The 21,928-nt window shown below is 38.1% G+C and overlaps 1 protein-coding gene and 1 pseudogene across 6 annotated transcripts in view; one reads left to right on the top strand and one right to left on the bottom strand.

The window, feature by feature from the left end:
- LOC105059434 (light-mediated development protein DET1) overlaps positions 1 to 17,330 on the bottom strand; it is a 28,959-nt gene extending 11,629 nt beyond the window's left edge. For 3 of the 6 annotated variants that reach the window (XR_012137556.1, XM_073250197.1, XM_073250200.1), the window contains exons 1-4: positions 16,988 to 17,329; positions 15,080 to 15,507; positions 14,756 to 14,984; positions 1,637 to 1,810 (exon numbers count right to left, since the gene is read on the bottom strand). Coding sequence is in view for 4 of the 6 variants with exons in the window: in XM_073250197.1 (XP_073106298.1) it covers positions 1,637 to 1,810; positions 14,756 to 14,984; positions 15,080 to 15,507; positions 16,988 to 17,059 (903 nt within the window). In the remaining 2 variants the exon portion in view is untranslated. Of the gene's footprint in view, positions 1 to 1,636; positions 1,811 to 14,755; positions 14,985 to 15,079; positions 15,508 to 16,987 lie in introns of all 6 variants that reach the window. The other 3 variants (XR_012137555.1, XM_073250201.1, XM_073250199.1) reach the window with 2 other exon arrangements.
- On the top strand, positions 7,626 to 8,943 carry LOC140854361 (uncharacterized; annotated as a pseudogene).
- Positions 17,331 to 21,928: the final 4,598 nt, after the last annotated feature.

The following is a 21,928-nucleotide window of genomic DNA, read 5'->3' as shown; positions in this document are numbered from 1 at the left end:
GAATTATTGATTAACATGAGAGAAGAACAATATTATCAAGAATCGCCAATGTGAGTCTATCATGAGTGTCACAGGTTGATATGTAATGTGAAATTTATCTACTCGTGCACATTATATTTTTTCTGTTTTTTCTGTTATAACAGGTAATTTAATTGTTCCGACCATTTGGATTTCGGAATGTGCCATAATCTCATCTCCTCCCCTTCCCCTTTCTTAAAGGACAACAATGCAATGTGATTCCTGTAAACACGGTAATAAAAATAATAGCCACTTCACTCTTTTTACTTCCCCTTTTCCATCTCTTATCCTGTTATAATATCAGCTCTGATATCTGATGTGAAGCCTTTTCCAGATTTTTTCCTACTTTTGTTTGTGAAAAGATCGGCACAGACTCCAGGATGGATCTCATAGTGCTGAAGACCCACACTTCATTCAGACATATAACTGCTCTGAGACTGCTGTAAACGTAGGAGTACTGATGCTAATACAGAGATTTTTGGTGTGAACATGTGCGCTTGCAAGGTTTGAGCAAGTGTGAGACTGCTCTTTTTATCCTCTACAACCTGCAAATCTGCATGCTTGTTCTAACCAAGAGTGTTCCCAGCTGCTTCATTTGAAAGTGCAGCTTGACATGTTTCACTACGCAAGCAGGCATGTTTACCCATTTGGATTTGGGTCTACATTCTACAAGCTTCTAATTAGACAAGACATTGCTTAATATTTTAAGACTACTGCTATGTAGGTGTAATAACATCCCAAGTGTAAAGTTGATTTTTGGTACAATGCACGGGCATTAGAGTGTTCATTTGGGGCCAAAATGCCAACTTTGACTTGACAGTTCCCACAAACCCATGGTTTACAACCTTTTCGAGGACATTTTGTGGAAGAAGTATCATTCCCCATATTTTAGTATTTCATGTATCCAAAGCGCAAAAACAGCCTCTCTACACATAAGAGAAAGGCTGCAAATATCTGACCCTCTCCAAACCTAGCAAAGGTGGGAGCCGCTTGCACTGGGTCACACTTTTTTTAACCATTATTTTTTGAAAAGCATATTAGCTTAGATATTATACATAATTTAGCTAGGTCCAAACTTCAAATCAATTTATGATTATTCTGGTCCCAATGAGTTCCTCGACTTCCTAAAGTGTGTTTAGAAAAGGTCTTCAAAACTTTAATCATACAAGTAAGATAGAGTAATGGTTTCATGAGTCCACATGAAAAGACCCTAGGTCCTCCTCTTCCCATGAATAAGATCAATATTCTCAGTTTGCTTTGTATCAATAAATATGAATCACAAAAAGACATACAATAGAATGCAGCATGACAATTAAAGGATAAAGAGAGCATTCACCAATAATCCTCAGCAATTAAAAGCATGATCTCAAAACTACTAAACATACAAACCAAAATGCAAAAATTGGGTAATATACATACAGGTAGAGTGAAATGCAGATATTAAGTACACAAAATCAGAACATAAAAATCTATCTTCTCGAGACTGTGAATTTTCCAAAAGCTTGAAGAAAAATATTAAATATACCACATCATCCAAGTACATAGCATACAGATCGCTACCACAGTCAAATTCCAAACAATCAGAAAGTAGATAAGAACATAAGTCATAAAAGCCTACCAAAGTTGGATCTGCTTCTTCATTCCATATTTTGCAAAAAATAAATGAAAGCAAGCGCTGCTTGATACCACTAAGAAAAGAAGTCCCCTGTGTAACTTGGAGCTGTAGAACGCCATTAGCTACCTGGCGGTCAGATGAATCGTCTGGCTTAGATTTGTCCAAGATTCCCATGCTCTGAAAGAAATGCATCAGGTATAATGTACCTTATAAGAAAGACCATCATTCCACAACTAGAATTGTGAGATCTTGAAAACATAAATAAAATTATTGTCATGGCTATACTGTAAGCTGCTCTATTTTGCACAAATCATAAAAGCAGATTAAGACAACAACCCTTTCATCTTTGCATCGTAAAGAACATTTGAAAGTTAATTTGACTAGGCAATAAGAATGCTTGTGGAACACATGAACCAAGATATTGCCTCCACACCAGCAATTGCAACAAAGTGATTGGATTATGAAGGAAACTTCCGGAAGATCATATTCCAAAACAAAGGAGGGCATTAAATACGTATGCTTTGCTGCGAAATACCAACTCCAATTCTATGTAGATCAAAATGATAAAATCATCCCAGATCATTTGCTTGATTTACCAAACAAATTCGCAGAAACAACAAACATTAGTTCAATAACCCTACTGCTCAATGCCAATGCACCACAAGTTGCATTAATCCCAATGATCAAACTAACATGATGACAAATAAAAATGCTAGATCTTAAGATGCTTTTACAAATCAAAGAAAACAAGATCAAAGACCATGCGCTTTTCTTCTGTTTGTAGAAAGGTGGAAACAGAAGACCTGAAATTTTATTATTTGTAAATTTTGGGTGTAAAGGGAAGAGGGTAAACAACTTGTCACCAACCCCAAAATAGATGCCCATAAGAAACCTCAAAAAATTTATGCATTTGAGAAACAAAGGTTAGACAAAACATTGAGGACATGGAAGACATGACAATTGCATAGTTATACATCTAAAGTCAAAGTGACAACTTCATCCTCTCCATACTTAAAGCAGGTAGTGGAGGGATACATGAAGTCTAGCCTGGCCCATTGGGGCACACAGCATGCAAACAGAAAAAGAGAGGAAAAAAAAACTATATTTTGATTATCTAAAAGTAGGAGCATTGAGAAGTTCCTATCTAAATATGCTTTATCCTTGGGAAAAATATATATGACAAGCAAATAATCACACCCAATTCTATACCACCTACACATGCACACCCCCATAGACTGGACCTACACATGCACACCCCCAAGAGAGGCATGGCTATTGGTATACCCAAAACAATATGAAACTGAGAACAAACCTTTTTTAATAAATGCATATTCATGTTTCTTCATCTCTTTAAAACAAAAAAAAACATGCATTCTAATAAAGCTGGGTTTGGATCCGAAATTGACATGAATTTACCTAGACTCAGCAAAATATAATTCATAAAATTATATGCATCATACTTGCACCTAGCCTGAACCTGATCTAGTAAGAATTGCAACATTGTTAGACTACCAAGCAACCCGCCCAGCTCATGGCTTAAAAGGTAGATCTATATCCATTCTAGGTTTGCTCTAGCTCAAGCAATACTCGGTCCAAAACAACCCATTTACACCAGTTACCATCCTAAAATAACCCAAAAACATTATTTATTTCCTTTAGAGAAATAAAGAACACCTCTTTTGCATCATTGCAATTATAATTGTTGCAAGCATTGGTTTAAAAAAAAGTCATGACAATGCATTGATGGTAGGCATGGCACCTTTAAAGCACGAACACCCAATGTTGTCACAAGCAACTATTGAGGTGCCTAGGCATGATCACCTAGGTGCTTGGACAACCAAGCAATTTCCAATTCTTAAAGCAAGGCAAATGCCCAAACAGCCTTGTTCATTGATTTAGTCAACACATTAAATTTTTCTAATAGTCCTCTTTTTTAGGTACAGAGATATTTATTTCAAGACAGAAGAAGTTAATTCCATTTAGTACATGTTAAATAAATATTAATTGATGCTCATATTATGTTTCTAAGAAGCTTGAAATATTAATTAAAACAGAGGCCTTGTTTGGATGCTCGTTAGGAGGTGGTTAAGCAGTGGTTATTCACTTAACCAGCCAAACACAAGCAAAAAGTCACATGTTAATTTGTCTGGTCAATGCCCCAAAAAGTCACTTAACCCAGTTAACTATAGTTCATGGGGGGAGGTAAAATATATTTGACTCATTCCACTAACTTCGAATGTCAACCAAACAAGGGATATTATTAACCCATAGATAATTGAATAAGGGATAGTTACCTAAAGTTATAAGGTATCTCCCCATAGTGAGCTATTTGGCATCTAAACAGGACCTAGATAATTAATTCAAAGATTTCATTATTGCATAACTTAAATAGTTGACAACCTTATTGTTTATAAATATGATGTTCTTTAATGTTTTTTTTGTATTTTACTTTTTGCTATATATGAGTACATATGAAACATACATTTTATTGATTATTAGGTTTTTTCACTTGGGCACTTGCTTGGCCACTTACATATTCCATCAAGCCTCTAAAGAGGTCAAAGCCTAAGACCACCTGGACAATTTGACAATATTGCTAACACCATGAAGCACCCTGTGATGGCCTCTACAGTCTAAGCAAGTGCTTTGGCAAGCTAAAACGTCATATGGCACCCACTATGTAGCTCAGTTGTAGTGTGCCTCAAGCCCCCATAAGTAGCTAGCCAATTATAAGGGAGTTAACTTGGACCAAGTTTTATATATAGGTTCAGTTTGGTCTGTGGTTGGACTGTCAGGACTAATTGGTCTGCTTTAATTTTGCCTTGTTGAAGGGACGAAACAATGCAAGAGAAAAAGAAGAGAGATAAGAGAGAAGGAATAAAGAAGAGGGATGAGGGGTTAAATTGCATCACCATCAGCAAATAAGATGTTCCAATGAACTGCCTTCAACAGTATTTCTTTCTCTCCCCCCCCCCCCCCCTCTCCCTCTCCATTTTTTCCTTTTTCACTTTTTTTTTGCTGAGGGAATGGTTGGGGAGGGGGAGGTCCTCCCCTGCACTTCCCTCCTTTATGTCTTTGATGCCTATATTGCAAAGACTCATATATCACTGCAAGACTACCACCATCAGCTTGGTTATTTCTTTTAATGGTGACACCCTACGGTTTGCTAGATTTAGTGATCTAAGTTTTTCTAATATAGGATAATTCCTTTACTGTACTTATTTTGATTTGCATATTCATCATGGCAATTATGTTCTTGATTTCTTCAATTCCTCTTAAAAGTTATTGTTTGTTGCATTTTACTTGAACTACATGAAGGTTTAAACTCGAACTCAATTTTGGTTAGGTTAAGCTTGCCAAGTTCCGATTTCAGCTTAAGTTTTGCATTTTAGGGGGAAAAAAAGAAAATGAAAAAATTGAGGAAAAATAAAATAAACCAAGGAAAACATATATAAACATAGTTTTGAAGCATATTGTATTGTTTATAAACACCAATTTTATGGATTCTATTTTTCAGGTGAAGCTTAATAGTATGAAGAATTACAAAAATCTTTTAAAACGAATGAAATGCTAAAGAACTAATATATGACAATAACCTAATTCCTAAACAGCTAATATAGTAACAACAAGAGTAAGATATACTAACATAAAACTGCATATGAATGTGAAATATGGAATAATAATTACCATCACAATACATAGCAAGTATTGACAAATTACTTATGATCTAATAAGTATGAAAAGACAACAATTAGATATACCTGTATATTATTAAGAAGTGCTGGGATTCCTTGGGTTTGTCAGATTTTCCTAGGTAAAAATTCAATTATAGCACATGAAAAATGTTATTATGTAATATTTATAAGCATGTGTAGTTTTGGAAGGAAGAATGCCCTTATCATTATCTTCCTCTGCCCCCAATCTTTTAACCTAACAAGATTATCCCCCCTCATTCTGTATATCTCTCTCTAACAACCTCATCCCTTTGTCCCTCGTTTCAATCTTATCCTTCCATCTTTTTTCCTGCCACAACCATCTTTATGTCAATATTTTGCTATTTATTTTTTTTGGATTACATTCTTTGTTCTGTAAATTTACATGAACAATTAAAGCAAATCCTTATCAAGATTTAAGCAGAGGATAGGTATAAGATTTAAAGAATGTTCCCTCTGGAGTAGAGACATATAAGAAGAGAAGAATTCTGTATGGCTAAGACCATACATGCAAAAAAAAAAAAATGGGGCATCCTGCACGTCCAACAGATATCTATTGGCAAGGTGCTCTATTTCCTTTGTTTTGTTAGTCAATGAGTCCCATTTGTCAAAAATCAATTTTACTTTATATGTCTGATAGAATGCAAAGGTAGAAAGGGCATCTTTAAAGATAGGTCCTTCTTTGAAATCATCCCATTGGCAAAAGGAAAAAGGTGGCCTAGCACACAAGGCTCCCACTTTGCAAGGTCTAGGGAGGGTTAGATGTAGTGTTCGCCGTACCGGGCCGAACCGCCCGGTACGGGGCGTACCGAGCCGGACCGGCGCTCAAACGGTCCGGTTCGGACCTTTTTTTCAAGAAACAGCCCGAACTGATACCGAACCGAGCGGTTCGATCCAGTTCGCTTCCATACCGTCCAAAACCGGACGGTATGGTCCGGTTCGGTCCGGTTCGGTGTGAACCGAACCGTACCGACACCCCATGTGCCAAAAGTGATGAGGGGGGAGGGGGGGAGGCATAAAAAGCCTTACCTGCTTTGGAGTTCTCTGAGATGTCTCAGAGAACTCCCGAGGGTCCGAAGGTCTCAACGAAACCATTGAGACCTCCGAAAAATTAGAAAAAAAGAAAAAAATTCCGTCAAATTGCAGGAGTGGTTCGAGGAGAGGCTGATCTTTGGCCGGAGGTAAAATAATGTGTTATTTTCTTAGTAAATATTTTTTTTTAATTTTTATTGTTAAAAATAGGATAAGAATGAGAAAGAATGAAAATAAGAGAAAATCATGCCAAAATCTTGTGATTTTGGGATGATTTAATTATATGTGATAGATCTTTGGAAGATCTACATGATGACACTAAAATTGTTAATTTTTGTTAATTATATATTTTTTAAATATTTTTAAATATTTATTTATTTAAAAATAAAAAAAAATTAAATTTTACGAAAAAAATCAGAGTTTGGGAATCATGTTTAGAATGATTCAAACTACTTAAATCTAATTTCTATTTTTTTTCAAATATTTGAAATTAAAAAAATATTTTTTTAATTATTTAAATTTAAAAATTTAATTATAAAATAAAAAATATATAAAAATAATGTTATATTTTAGTTAATTTAAAAATATTATTTAAAGCATATAACATATTTATTTTGAATTTATAAGTTTTAAAATAATTATTAAAATTATTTTAAAATTATATATAATTATTTTAATTATCGTTAAACTATCGTTGTTTGTTATACTTACATATATTTATAAGAAAAAAATTTAGAGCATGACATTCGTTCACTTTAATTAATCAACTATTTTATAGTATATATTTATTTATATAAAAATTATTAAAAAATAAAAAAATAAAAAATCAGTTTTAGTTTTGAAATTGAGAATAATGTTTAGAATGATTCAAAACAATTGAAATATTTGAATCTAACTTGAGATTTTTTTGAAATTTTTTTTGTAAATATTTAAATAGTAAAAAATATTATCAAATAAAAAATATATGTAATTAGTGTTATATTACAGGTAATTCGAAATAATTAGTATTTTGTTATATCTGCAGAAATGAGTAAGAAGAAAGATCAAGAGCGTGACATCGGTTGGGATCATGGCGAGATGCTCTCGGCTCGGCATCATTGGAGATGCAAATGGTGCAACACAGAGTTCAAGGGAGGAGGAGTGACTAGGTTGAAGCAGCATCTAGCTGGTGGTTATCCTGATGTGTCGATGTGTCGGAAATGTCCGCAAGAAGTCTGACAATTGATGAAAAGGCACTTTGCTGATTCGAAAACAGTGAAGGGGCAAAGCAGAAAAAGATCGAAGTAGACCGTCGAGCTGCAGAGCCACCTTCTTATCACTCTAGAGAGTCAAAGGAGGTTTCTGCTCCAGATGATGAGGAGGCACAGATTGAGGATGCCATTCATACGAGCTTGGCGGATCAGTACCAGCAAGAGGAGATGGCCCGGTACAGAGACCGATTCGGACCATCATGCTACGAATCAGAATCTGGATCAACGACTGGTAGGGGAGAATTCGAGTTCAAAAGGACTACCTCAGTCAGAGAGCCTGGTGGTAGAGGGAGCAGACGCAGCATGTCTTCTTTGTTGGGAGCTTTTGACAGTAGGAGGAGGTCCTCCAGAGATATTCCAGCAGGAGCCAGCATTCAGGATTTGGATCCACATGCTTTGTCCAGCAAGGATTCAAAGCAGCAGAGAATTGACAGTATGCTGAAAAAAGATAAGAAGAAGGATATGTGGCGAGCTATTGGATCATGATTTCATTTCAGCCATATTCCAGCAAATGCAGCAGCCAATCCTTACTATCGATCTGCTATTTCAGCCATAGAGGCTGCCGACCAGGGTGTAGATCCTCCAGGACCTAAAGACATCTATGGTCAGCTTCTTGACAGCAATAAGAAGGATCTGCAGAGATGGATTGCTTCTTACAAAAATAAATGGCCTACATACGGTTTGACAGTGATGTGTGATGGTTGGACAGATCCTACTAGGCGGAGCATCATTAATTTTTTGACATACTGTGATGGAAAAATATTTTTTTACAAATCAATCGATGCTTCAGATAAGATGCATGATGCCCCATATATCCTTTGTCTGATGGAGAAGGTGATTGATTCAGTGGGTAAGCAGCATGTCGTGCAGGTCATCACAGATAACGGACCACAATATAAGGCTGCCAGAGAGTTGTTGATGGAGCAGCGACCGCAGATATACTGAACCCCATGTGTTGCACATTGCATTGATCTTATATTGATGGATATCGGAAAGATTCGCAGGGTGCAGCAGGTAGTGGAGATTGCCCAGACCATTACTAGATTCATCTACAACCACACATGGGTTCTTTCATTGATGCGGACGTATACTGAGGGGAGATCTTACGACCGAGTATCACACGGTTTGCTACCAACTACATAGCACTTGATAGTCTTCTTCAGAAGAAAACAGCCCTACGTCAGATGTTTGTCAATGCCGAGTGGCAGGAGAGCAGATATGCGAGGGCCGGCACTGATGGAAGTCATGTGGAGAACTTGGTGACGAGTCAGTCATTTTGGCAGTGGGTTGAGAAGATAGTGAAGGCTATCAAGCCTTTATATGAGGTGCTTCGCGCCGTGGACAGCGAGAGATACCCCCAGATAGGCTTCCTATATTACATGATAGAGAGGACAAAGAAACAGATCAGTGAGAATGATCCCAAGCATGCTCAAGAATTCATTAATATTATTGAGCACCGTTGGGACTATCAGATGGGCAGAGATTTGCATCTAGCTGGTAAGTTTGGATTCAAGAATGTTTTAAAATACTTTTTCGAAGCATGAAGATAAAATTGTGCTTAATCAGTCTTGAAATTTATCTGCAGCTTATTACTTGAATCCGAGATTTCAGTATACTATTCCGGGGATAGATATGGATAGCGAGTTTCTTGCTGCTCTTCGCAATGTCATATATAAGATGGTGCCCGATTCAGAAATCGCGTCGTTGTGTCTGCAAGAGGTATGCTAGTTTAAAACAGATGTAATTATTCAACTGAATTCAATCTGATATATTTATAAATAATAAATATATTTTATTTCAGACGAAACAGTTTAGAGAAGGATCAGACAGTTTTGGAGTTCCATCAGCTGTCGTAAGCAAAAAGCAGATGAATCCAGGTAAATTACATATCAATAATGAGCAATGTAGATTGATATGTAATTTTGCTTAATAATATCATCAAATTTGATATATAATTTTACTTTTGTAGCTGAATGGTAGATTCATTTTGGAACGTCAGTAGAAAATTTGAGACATATGGCTGTCCGTATTCTTTCTCAGACAGTCTCTGCTAGTGGCTGTGAGCGTAATTGATCCACTTTCGCCCTTATCCACAGCAAACAGAGAAATCGTCTGACACAAAAATGCCTCGACGATCTTGTATATGTTCACTACAATCTGAAGTTGAGGTTAAAATATATTCAGGAGAAAGTTCAGTTGAAGTACACTGATCCGACGCTGGATGATTATGCCGACGAGGATGACGATCCGATCATCGGATGGCTTGCAGGTCAGCAACAGGAGCCAGAGCTTGATGAGCCAGGATCTCCTCCACGACCAGCCAGTGTGGTGGCAAGGGAGATCAGGGTGGATCCAGGGCAATGGGCAGAAAAAAATAGTCCACATAGGGTTCCAACTGATCAGCCACAGTCTGAGGGGACACAAGAGACTCACTCATCACATGACTCGCTATCTGATACATCTTCCCAGAGATTCGAGCGAGAGATGTATAGACGTTCCTCCCAGCAGCCAGCAAGAAGGCATCCATCCTCCCAATCACAGGAAACTCAGTCACAGAGGGGCACAAAAGGGGAAAGGAAAAGACAGTTGCACGTGCACCACTCTCGAGAGTACAGGAGCGATCTGGTTCAGATACGGACACTAAGGAGAGTGATGATGATACTGGTAGTAGTAGCCATGGATCTGATGATCAGGGAGGAACTGGAGGATAGGAGACCACCGTTTATGAGACACAGCCACAAGGTGATATTCGATTCACCGGTGAGTCTCAGTTTACGCATGTCACACAGGATAGGGATCATGGTGGATGAGTCGGTAAAGATCGTGGGGAGCCGATTTCATATAGACGACGGACTCCTAGAGGTCGTCCAGCACATGGTGCAGCTGCGGACGATCTTGCACGTGGAGTAGGGTCCATGGATGTATCTAGATCATCCTCACATTATGGATCCTATTATCCACAGCCACCTTATGATCCATATGCATATGGTGTATCCCAGGCATCATCTTCTAGTGGTTACTACCCTATGCAGCTTGGAGCAGCTCCAGAATCAGATTTTGCTACTGGCATATTTGGATGGGCTCCTCCACAACCGTACCATCATCTCGAGAATACTTCTCAGAGTCAAAATTTTAACGAGAGGTCTGAGATGTCTTACAATCCAGAGAGAATGCCTTATGGAATGATGAATATTCGAGAGTACGGTGCAGCTTGGCTAGAGGGTTGGACTGATGTCCCTTCAGATTATGTTGATGATCCAGATATCTACAAGCGTTACAGACACTCGACAAGAAATTAAATGCAAAGTACATCTTAAGGTTCGTATATCAGTTATTTGGCTTTGTACTTAAATATTTAGATACATTTTAATGCGTATTTTATATATTTTTTCTTTAGTTTTAAGATGACATAGTTGAAATATAATATAAATAAATATATGTTTCAAATTTTGGATCAAGAATCTTTATACCGCAACCTAACTCCAAATTGAACCCAAATATGTCAATAATATGCAATATAATGCCAAATTGAGGTTGTATTTATCAATTATTAACTTTAAAAATCAAAAAAAAATTAAAAATCGAAAAAAATTGTGTACCGGTACCGGACCGATATGCCGGAGCGTACCGTATGTCGGTACGGTACGGTACCGGTACCGTACCGGTCCGGCACCGGCACGCTGACCGGTACCGATACAGCGAACCTTGGTTAGATGTATGTGGAGAGATCAGTTCTATGTTTCAAACCCATGACATCCGAGTCACAATCAACCTTACCACTGTGACAAGGCTCACCCTCGCATAGCTTGATATATATTCCATTTTCTATGGAAATGTCCTTGAGGTGTCCAAAGATGTTGATAGTAGAGGACAAATTTGATTCTCATACATAACAACTATTGAAAGAAAAATGGTAATCAACTGCTTAAAGAGAAAAAAGCTCTAAAATGTCTTTCTTTGATTTGAAGTAATGAGACTATTCCAACAATTATGAAACTCACAGGGATAGAACTATCATAAATTATTTAGGAAGATATCTTGTATCTAGTGATGAAGGGCTTGAACAAAGATTTCTGGATAGTTAGAATAACCAAGTATATTAAAAGCAGAAAGAATCTCCAAGATCTGGGTTATGAAATGATACACAGAGCAATGATATAAACTGAAAACACAGAGCAAAAATAGATATCCTGGATACAGGAAAGGAAGCCCAGCTAACAACAGACCTTAATTGCATCCCTTAAAATAAAATATTTATATAAATTTGTTTTTACTTATACATGCAATGCACATGCCCATATACTAGTCTCTTCTAAATCTCCTAGGGATTTGGTTAAGATCTAGCAAATCCAAGCCTAGGCATAGACCCCTTTTTATCCTGTTTCTCTTTAATAATGATCTTAAAGACTGAAAACATTATCTTATATGTACAAAGATTTACCTTTTTATTAAGATAATTTATTTGTTCCTTAAGATAATTTTCAAAGAGATACAAGAGAAAAGGGTCTATCTGCCAGATTTAAGCTTGGATTTGCCAGATCTTAACTGAAGTCCTTAGATTCAATCATCCAAATGCTTTGAATTTTTTAAAAGACTTCCAAGAATATATGATTAATATTAAGAAAGTACTTTTTGTTTCTCATAGATTAGATACTTAGATTTATCATCCATAAGCATATTTATTTTTAACTCAAAAATGAAAAGGTGGCCCAAAAATTGAAACTTCTAGTAAAATTTACTTAAGGAGTTGGGGAAATGACTTCAGAGTGATACTAAATTTATAAAAACATGTAAAAATAGACTGAAAAGGATATGAATTATCGATATTATGAATTAAAAAATATATATATGTACAATCAGTTTCAGCTAAAACTGGCCAGAACCACCCAAGTGACCAAAAGCAGAGAAAATTGGCTAAACTGAAAATCTCAGTTGATTTCAAATTATCTAAGCAAAAACCAAGCCTTTTCAACTGAAATAGATTTTGACCAGAGCTCCAACCCCTTGTTGACTGTACTGCTTATGCAATATACATGCTTGCTTCTCTTCCTTCTTTCCATCTTTGTTTCTAGAACTATCAAAAAGGAAGCCATTAAGGCAAGTCATCACTGGAAAAAAGTGCATAACTTCCTTATTGGCTATCAGATCATATTTGACTATTTTTTATTTTGGCTAATTCAGTAATGTAAAATATTAATATTAGCAATAGACATGCGGGCATATATGTGCAGCATGTATAATGTGTTGCTGAATATGCAAGTACGGTTGTTTGCCCCTCTACAATCTTACATAACTTTTTAGATTATTTGCAGTGTTAATGCCTCAACATGGTTATACAATGTTAGAGCTGTGTAATAGATTGCCTCTAACTATTTCACAGATACCAATCATGACTTATGACGTAATATTCTATCATCAAGTTAAATACTAAGATTATTTGCTTCAAATATGCACGTACACCAACCATAAAGCAATTAAATTTGTGCTATGCTTTTGCAAAATTAAGTAGCATGTCTAAGCAAACCAGTTGCATATCTATTTGATGATAGTGTCTCTTTCTGTGTCAGTTTGTGCCAAGTACTGAAACAGTATAGCACGATATGGGTCCTGTGTCGATGCCTGACTAAAACAAGAGCACAACATGGTATCTAAATCCTTGATATGGTAAAGCAGAAACTATAATCAGTAATCCACCAAGGAAAATACATTCTGCTGATTGATCAAAATAATGTGGAACTATTCTTATGATGCACTCTTATGCATAACAAGAGCCAAAGATGGCTCCACTATACATCTAAAGAAATGAAAGTTCTCAAGAAGTAGATTTTTGGAAAACTTCTCAAGAAGAATTTCAGGAGACTTTTTATGTTAAAGAGCATGAATTTACATAAAAAGAAATTAGAGAAACTGATCATTAGCCCCAAAAAGATAGGATATGTTCGACTGTCATTGTTATTAATAAACAAAAAGACACCTAGATTGATCGCATCAATTTTACAATATTTGTTATTCAATCTGCAAATGGAAGAAACAGAGAATACAATCAGCACCCTCAATGTTGTTGTCTACAGGCCAGCATTTCATGTTAAGCCATAATTCAACCAGAACCCTGGATAACAAAAATGAACCTACATTCAAGTACATGCTAGCATTTCTATTTATGCCACTCCTACATAAAGAATCAAATCTTGATCATGAAATCTGCACATAAAAGAGAACAAAGAGGCAGAAAACAAGGTATGCATGCAGCAAGAAATAGATAATTACCATAACCATAATGAAGAAGCCTCATTCACTACCACACAAAAATGATATAACTCATTTCCAGAAAATCAATATCGTAACACTTATATGTGCTGCCATTGTGGATTCTCAAATTTGAGAACCACTATGAAATGGTAGGAAAGAGAATGGTATCTCTCTTTCCAAATTCGATCACAAGATCACTTCAGACACAGAGTTCAGCACATTGGCATGGGACTTAGCAGCCAAAACAAAATAATAGCCACTGATTTCAGTTAATAGAAAGGGCTTTTGTTGGTGGGGGGAGAGGGGAGGAGACTGGGTTATGTATGCCCTTCATAAAGGGGTTTCTTTAACCCTTTCTCATTTGTGAATTTCTATTGGATCACCTTCACCCAGCTCAATGCAGGTTCACCTTCTAATATCCTACGTGCTATTATCCTCCAAGATACCATGTTATTTTTGTGCACAATATCTTGCATCAGGAATTCAACTTCATATCGGGTTCATCCAGGGTTCCGCTCAGGGCACTTTCATGTAAAACATATCAGATGAGAGTAATCCATGCCTTCATGGTTTTGTCCAAAACAACAGTAGTGCAATCTTAATAATTTTCTAAATAGAATTTTTAGAAATTTATTCCATGAAAGATTTATAACATAATACCAGATGCAACTCTTATCAAATCATATGATAGTTTGAGCAGCATACGAGATACACATGGTAAGTCCAATATATTCCTCTTTAGCAATAAAACCATTAAAAAAATAAAAAAAGAATAATTTAATCTGCATTATATGCAATGGCTAGTGTCTATTTAAGTTGACTACACTCTCATCAAGCTTGGGAAACTAAATTTTTTTCCAAGTAAGAAAATTGCTTACCTGAGCATGGGAGTTAATAAATAACTCATCATCTTCTCGGCAGAATATACCTATATTTCGTACATAAACCAGGTTTCCAGAATCCCGAATTTGTAGTATATGTATTGTTTGATATCGAAGGGACATGATACACAACAGATCCTCATACAAGAAAACACCCATGCTCTGGGCCAAGTTGACAAAATCATTGCAAAAGGCTTTCTCATCTAATATGACTCCATCTTCCAGTCTGACACAAAACTTATAAATATAATAATTATAAAAAGGAAAAATGGAGAATTCTTATAGAAAGAACATATGGTAAGTATTAGCATTTTCATCTACCTCACAAGGTAAAATGTTATCTTTTCTATTGAAGGGAGTCCTTCTATTGCACCCTCTGTGGTGGGTGCCTCATGGCTTTGTGCAGTTGAGGTTGCAAACAAGCCAAACTGGTGAGTCTCCATATACAGAAAGAGGTCCTTGCAAATAAACTCATTGCTGGATGCAAGAGACACACAGTAGAGCTGGGTGAAAAAGCTGTCAAACCTCTTTGCTTTCTGGGGCAGACTATGTGCATCACAATCTTCTCCTTTGCACGAAAATGACAACCATGTGGGTCTGTAAACGATCAGATCCTGGTGATTCCTGCTAAAACTCACGAGGTATTGGCCGTCGTCTGTAAACTTGCGAAAGGAATGGTCTGGGCAATCGATATCATATATAGTACAGCTTGGAACCAAATTCTCATAAAAATGTCTAACAAGATTAACCTGTCCACATTAAAAAAACTAAAGTTTTTTACAGATTCGCAAGAACTAAACATAAATATGGAAAAAGATTGTCTCGTTGACATCAGAAAGTACTGAGTAATATGGAATACATTAGTCAAACTTAACAACCCTGTAAATGCAACAATGACAGCCAGTGTGGTATAAAGTTGGAACCCAAAACATGCAGCTGTCAGATCCCCACTGTGATTTCTCACCGTGGAAGTTCCTTTTTTATTTTCACTGATTAAATAGTATGGAAATGAACAAGAAATTCAGAACAGTTATTAGAAAGCATCTGATCTTATGTTGATCAAGAAGATTCATGAAAAATAACATGCATAAAACTATCTAGCACAACGGCATGCATTCCCTAACTAATATTTCAATCGTATAACACCTTCTCAGGAAAGCTGGGTCAATCTGACAATCTCAGGTACTTGCATAACCAACTGACATATACACCAGAACCAGATTCAAATTGTCAAGGTTCATAAATGCCAATCCAATGAGGTTCCCCCCCTTCCAAACACCACTATTCGTAAGAGGTACTTAACCAATAAACTTAGTTTCTAGGCTATAGTTCAATTGGCTGACAGGACAATTTGCTAGCTTCTTACCCACAAATTTTAAAACATTCAGGAAATGTATCACCCCTTTTCATCAAATAGGGACTAAGTAGCTAATGAAGTTGGGTTGAAGGCCAACAACCAATCTAATGGGACTTGACTTCTTGAATCCTATTTCACCAATCTAATGGGAGTGGACTTCTTGAATCTCATTTCACCATCTGCCTCCACAAAGGCTTGCATCATCCATCAATACAACCTTCACAATCAGCTTCAAAAAGTGATAAGTCGCCCTTTCCTGTCAACACATGACTTTATCAGCATTCTTCATCCGAATTACCAATGTTGCTCCAAATCCCACATGAGCAAAGAGGAATGTCGCTGCCAATTAGGCAGTGGGTCACAAAATTCGGCCAGAACCATGACATGCAAAAGGATCACAACATCCATTTCCATGTGTAAAAAAATAAAAAAGGTAAAAACTCATGCATCAAACCTCCACAAAAAATCCCTACTCCTCTCATTGATCCCCCCATCCCTGAAGCAGCAGACAGCTCATCAACTGATCGCATACAACAAATTTGCAAATTCCGCTTTAATTCAGAACTCATGACCCAAAAATCCCAGCTTGCTGCATCCATCTCTACTCTTACAGCTTCCTGCTTCTTTCAGACACTGGAAACTGGCATGCATAGACTTCTATGGTTGTTCAGTAACGACTGGTATCGAATTGGGGCAGTTAAACAAACGATTTGGACAAAATGTTTCTTTGATGCTTTACCAATTTCGTAAGAAGAAAACAAAGAGAGAGAGAGAGAGAGAGAGAGAGAGAGAGAGAGGGCAATTAATTACAGAGAAGATGAGGGCAACAGGAATGGGGAGAGAGAGAGAGACAGAGAGCGAGAGAGGCGTACGCTGGTCCCAGGGCGGGGGGTGAGGATCTGGCGCTCAAAGACCCTGGCAGCGAGGTTGTTGCTCCTAAACATCAGTACGGTAGACGGGAGGAGGCGGCAGGCGGCCAAACCGAGACGAGGGAGGGGTGGCTGCGGCGGAGACGGGCATGCCTTTAACCTATTTGAGAGAGAGATGTAGGCTATGCCTATAGGCCTATTGGGTGGCAGCACGTGTGGTCTGGCTAGTTACGGATATGGAGCTTTCTTGCCTACCTGCCTGCCTTCTTCGCTCCCTGCCTTTGGTAGCTTTTGGCTGTCGATAATATTGCTCTCTCTCTCTCCCCCCCCCCCCCCCCCTCTCCGGGGAAGTTTGTGAGGATGACAAGGGGACACGAGGTGGCAGAGGTGAATCGCCATCCCGAGATTTGGACTTGGAAATTGACAGCTGGGCCCCCAAACCAGAAGTTAACTGACTTGTTTCAGTATAAGGGTTTTTTTTTTTTGGACACCCCATTGATCTCCAAATATTAAAAAATCCTGCATACTTTTTAACAAAGTGAAAAGAAAATAAGTTAATTATCTAAAAATTTTTATATTTTTTAAAAATTTTTAATTTTATCATAATATTTTAATTTTTCAATCAAATATGCGTACTATTCATTTCATTGCAATATTGGCCTGCCGTCAATCGATGTCGAATTTTGCCGTTACGATGATGATGTAGAAATGAGGTGTCAATCTGCTAATTGATGCACCATATTATATGTATGATATGTCATCCACATTGTTAAGTCTAGGATGGATTAGGATTCTGAGGAGACAGAGCGACAGAGATGGAGAGATGGGTTCTGTAGCAGAAGCGTTGAAGAGGGTGAGGGTCGAGGTTAGAGTTTCACTGATTTCCTTCTTCCTTAGTGATCTCTCAACCATATGTGATAGATTAGGGTAAAGGACTAGTGATCCCTTAAAAAATGCAGGTTTGAGAGCGTAGAAGATTCAATATGATAGCATGGGCAATCACCTTAGCAATACGGCGCTGATTTCCTTCTTCCTCATAAATCCTTCATCGAGCCTCTATATTTATGGTCTGTTATCGAGTCTCTCCCTCAGTGATGCCTCACTGACCCCTCTATTAGTGGTCCCTACTCAAGCTGTTTGAAGAACAGCTCGAAAAGCTTTTTGCAACAAAAGATAATATTCATTTCATTAATTAATTATAGCTTTGTACCAGATTTGGGTGACAAACAAGTTGAAATTATTAAGTTGTTGCCCAATATTACATATATTATATAGCATATGTCATATATGTTATTTGAAATTCTTGATTACCTTAATGGATGGCATATTATTTTACTGAATGTCATAATATTATATTTACTAACAATAGGTAATAGTGTGATTTTATATTATAGAATGAGAGATAGGTTTAAAATACAGATGCATCATGGGGGTGCTTTGCAAAGGTATCCAGAAGTGACATGTAGGAGAAAAGATCAATACATTGGATAACTGTGATCCAGATTTTATTTCATACTTCAAGCTGGTAGACATGATCGAAGAGTTAGGGTATGTAAAGGTAATAAGAATTTGGTACAAAGTTTCAAATATGAATATAAGTGATCAGGGTATGTTAGAGAAATTAAGAAGAATAGTGAAGTGATGAAAATGATACCCATTGCATGTCAACATAGGACCATTATGATGTATATTGAAGCTGTGGTTGCTCAAGACTTAAAGGATAAAAATACAATTATAGTTATGGAGTTTGATCCTAAGGCTATGGTTACTGATATTATAGATGCAGCTGATGGAAGCAGTCAAGTAACAGCATTTGTAGGTAGTGAGAAACCTACAGATGAAGATGATGATCCTGAGTACATGTCAATTGAGCCAAGCGAATCTGATGAGACTTTGAGTGACAATGAGCTCATGACAGATGATGAAGAGTATATATAAGCTAGGAATAGGAAGAATGATGTGAGGCAAAAGGGCAGTACTAGATTTCATAATGATATTGGTTCAGGTACTATTGGAGCAGATGTACTTCAACCAAATGCTATTGGACCAGATGCAAGTATATCAAATGAACGAGGACTAGATGCACTACAGTCAAATTTGGAAATCGCCAAGGGTAATAAAGCTTCTTATCTACATAAATTCATGATTAACATAGTGACTATGAAGCTTCAAATGCTGAATTCTTAACTCCATGTAGTAGTGAGGATGGTCAGTTTGAATCTAAAAATGAGAGGAGGGTAAAGCATACTTGCTACAATCCAAAGTGTGACTGTAGGGATGTGAAGTTTAAACTAGGAATGAAGTTTGAGGGTCCTAAAGAATTTAAAGATGCTGTTGAGAGATATGCTATGATAAATGGATACAATATTAGATGAAAAAGAAGTGGTGAGAAAAAGATGGAGCTCAAATGTGTGGACAAGTATCTTTGAAAAATATATGCAAGCTGGATGCAGATCGAGAAGACATTTGTTGTAAAAACTCTTCATAATGAACACAAATGTTGCAGAACTTTGAGAAATAGATAAGTTAATTCTGAGTAGCTTGCCAAGAAATATATTAACAAGTTTAGGATTAATCCTAGCTGGACTGTCAAAGATATGGAAGCAGATATGAAAGAAAAATATGCCTTAACTGTAACAAGGATATAGTGTTATAGAGCCAAGTGGAGGGCATTGACCATGATTACAGGTTATTTAGAGGACCATTACAGTAAGTTATGGTCCTATGTTGCAGAGCTAAGAAGGATAAATAAGTATGGAACTTTTAAGATTGAAGTTGATAGGCTAACTATTGGGGGCAAGCCATATTTTCATAGATTTTATATGGGATTTGATATCCTAAGGAGAGGTTGGTTAGTAGGATGCAAGCCAATCATAGGACTAGATGGTTGTTTCTTAAAAACATTTCTAAGAGGTCAACTTCTTTATGCTGTAGGAAGAGATAGAAATAACCAAATATTTTTAATAGCTTGGGCAGTTGTTGAGGGCGAGTGTGAAAGTACTTAGACTTAGTTCTTAAAACTGTTGCTTGATGATATTAGAATTCATGATGGCTATGGCTACACGATAATTAGTGACCAGCAGAAAGTACTTATCTTAGTCTTCTTAATGCAGTTAGAAAGTTAATTCTATATGTAGAGCATAGAAACTGTGCTAGATATATATATATGCTAATTGGAAGAAATCTAATCCTGGCCATGCACTTAAAAAATAATTTTGGATAGCTGTACGGGCCACCAATCAAGCAGATTTTAATGATGCCATCAAGGAGATGCAAGAAATATTAGAGAAGACGGTTGAAGACTTTATGAACCAAGGTCCACCATACTTTTATAAGGCATTCATTAGTACCTTTTCAAGATGTGACATTATTGATAATAGCTGTTAGAATTTGATGCCTTAAGATTCAGTCCACATTGAGCACACAGTGAGATTTACGACGAAAAACGAGGTCCAACGAGACCAAGATCATCCCAAACGGAGCTCGAATGGAGGAGATACGTATTTTTGAAGTCGGCACGAGATCCGAGGTGACAGAGGACCTCCGACGACCGGCGGAGCGACGGAGGCACGGCCGCAGGCGGGGCCAACGTGCGGGACGCGTGACCCAGGCGCGCGGCCCAAGCGGGCGGGCAGCCCAACCGGGCATGCAGCCCAGGCGGGCGGCCCAAGCGAGCGGGCGGCCCAGGCGGGCGCACGGCCCAGCCTCTGCGTGGGCCCGTGCGCGGGTGCGAGCCGACCCAAGCCCAGGCGCCTTGCCTGGGCCTGTACCCCGGTCCACTGCTGGGCTTGTGGACCGCGTGGGCATTTTTCACGCTTTTCTCGCGGTCCACGATACTATTTCATGGATCGGAGCACGATCGGACGGTGTGGGTGGCTCTCGGTCTTGATCCGACGGTCCAGGGGGTTATTTGGCTTTGTTTAGGACTCCTAATCCCTTTCTAATTGGGTTTAAGCTCTATAAAAAGCTAGGAACAGTAAACAGAGGGGTGTGGTTTTGGTTTTCTCCAGTGGATGCGCTATACGTAATTCGAAGAAGAGAGAGAGGGTTGTGACGCTGAGAAGAGAAGCAAGAGCAGGGCTCTGGAGAGGTTTTTGGACAGCGGACGCCAAGTACTTCAGGGGTTCAGGGGGTTTTCCAAGAGGGAGAGTTTTTGTGAGGAGAACTTGTAGTGAGAGAGAATTGGGTGTACAAGGGTTGAGGGTGAGGTCTATTCTTGTAAATTTATTTTTTCATAGTAAAGTTTGCATGCCCCGTGGAGGCGAGCCCTTTTGCGGCTGATCTACGTATTTTGATTATTTTTTATTTTATTTCTTCTTTCTTCCTGCTGCATCGCATGGTATCGAAAAAGTCATGGAAGATGGTATCCTGGCCAGACATCCATCCAACAAGTGGTATCAGAGCAAGGCGGTACAAGGACGCAGATTGCAGCGGTGGTGAGCAAAACTAAAGATGAAGAAGTCAGGAATAATCAAGATGGAGATCAACAAATTCGATGGTAAGAACAATTTCTCCTTGTGGCAGGTAAGGGTGAAGGACGTGCTCATCCAACAGGGATTGATCGATGCTCTCTTGTGCGATGAGAAGCCGACCACCATGGAGGTGTAGGATTGAAAATGGCTAGAGATGTAGGTGGTGAGCACCATCCGTATGTACCTGATGGATAAGGTGGTGATCCATGTGCTGAGCGAGACTTCTCCGACGGTGCTGTGGTCGAAGCTCGAGGAGTTGTAGATGGCAAAGTCTCTCACCAACACTCTTTTTCTCTGGAGGCAGTTCTCCCAACTACGGATGACTGAGGGACAGAGCATGCAGGAGCATCTGAGCCACTTCCAGAAGATCCTTACCGACCTCCTCAATATTGGTGAGAATTTTAAGGAGAAGACCAGGGCGCTGGTTTTGCTGGCGTCGCTTCTCCCTTCGTACGAGTCCTTGATGACTCCT

The sequence above is a fragment of the Elaeis guineensis genome, chromosome 16 (genome assembly GCF_000442705.2).
Source record: "Elaeis guineensis isolate ETL-2024a chromosome 16, EG11, whole genome shotgun sequence".
NCBI classification, from domain to species: Eukaryota; Viridiplantae; Streptophyta; class Magnoliopsida; order Arecales; family Arecaceae; genus Elaeis; species Elaeis guineensis.
This window is presented reverse-complemented; position numbering and strand designations above follow the sequence as displayed.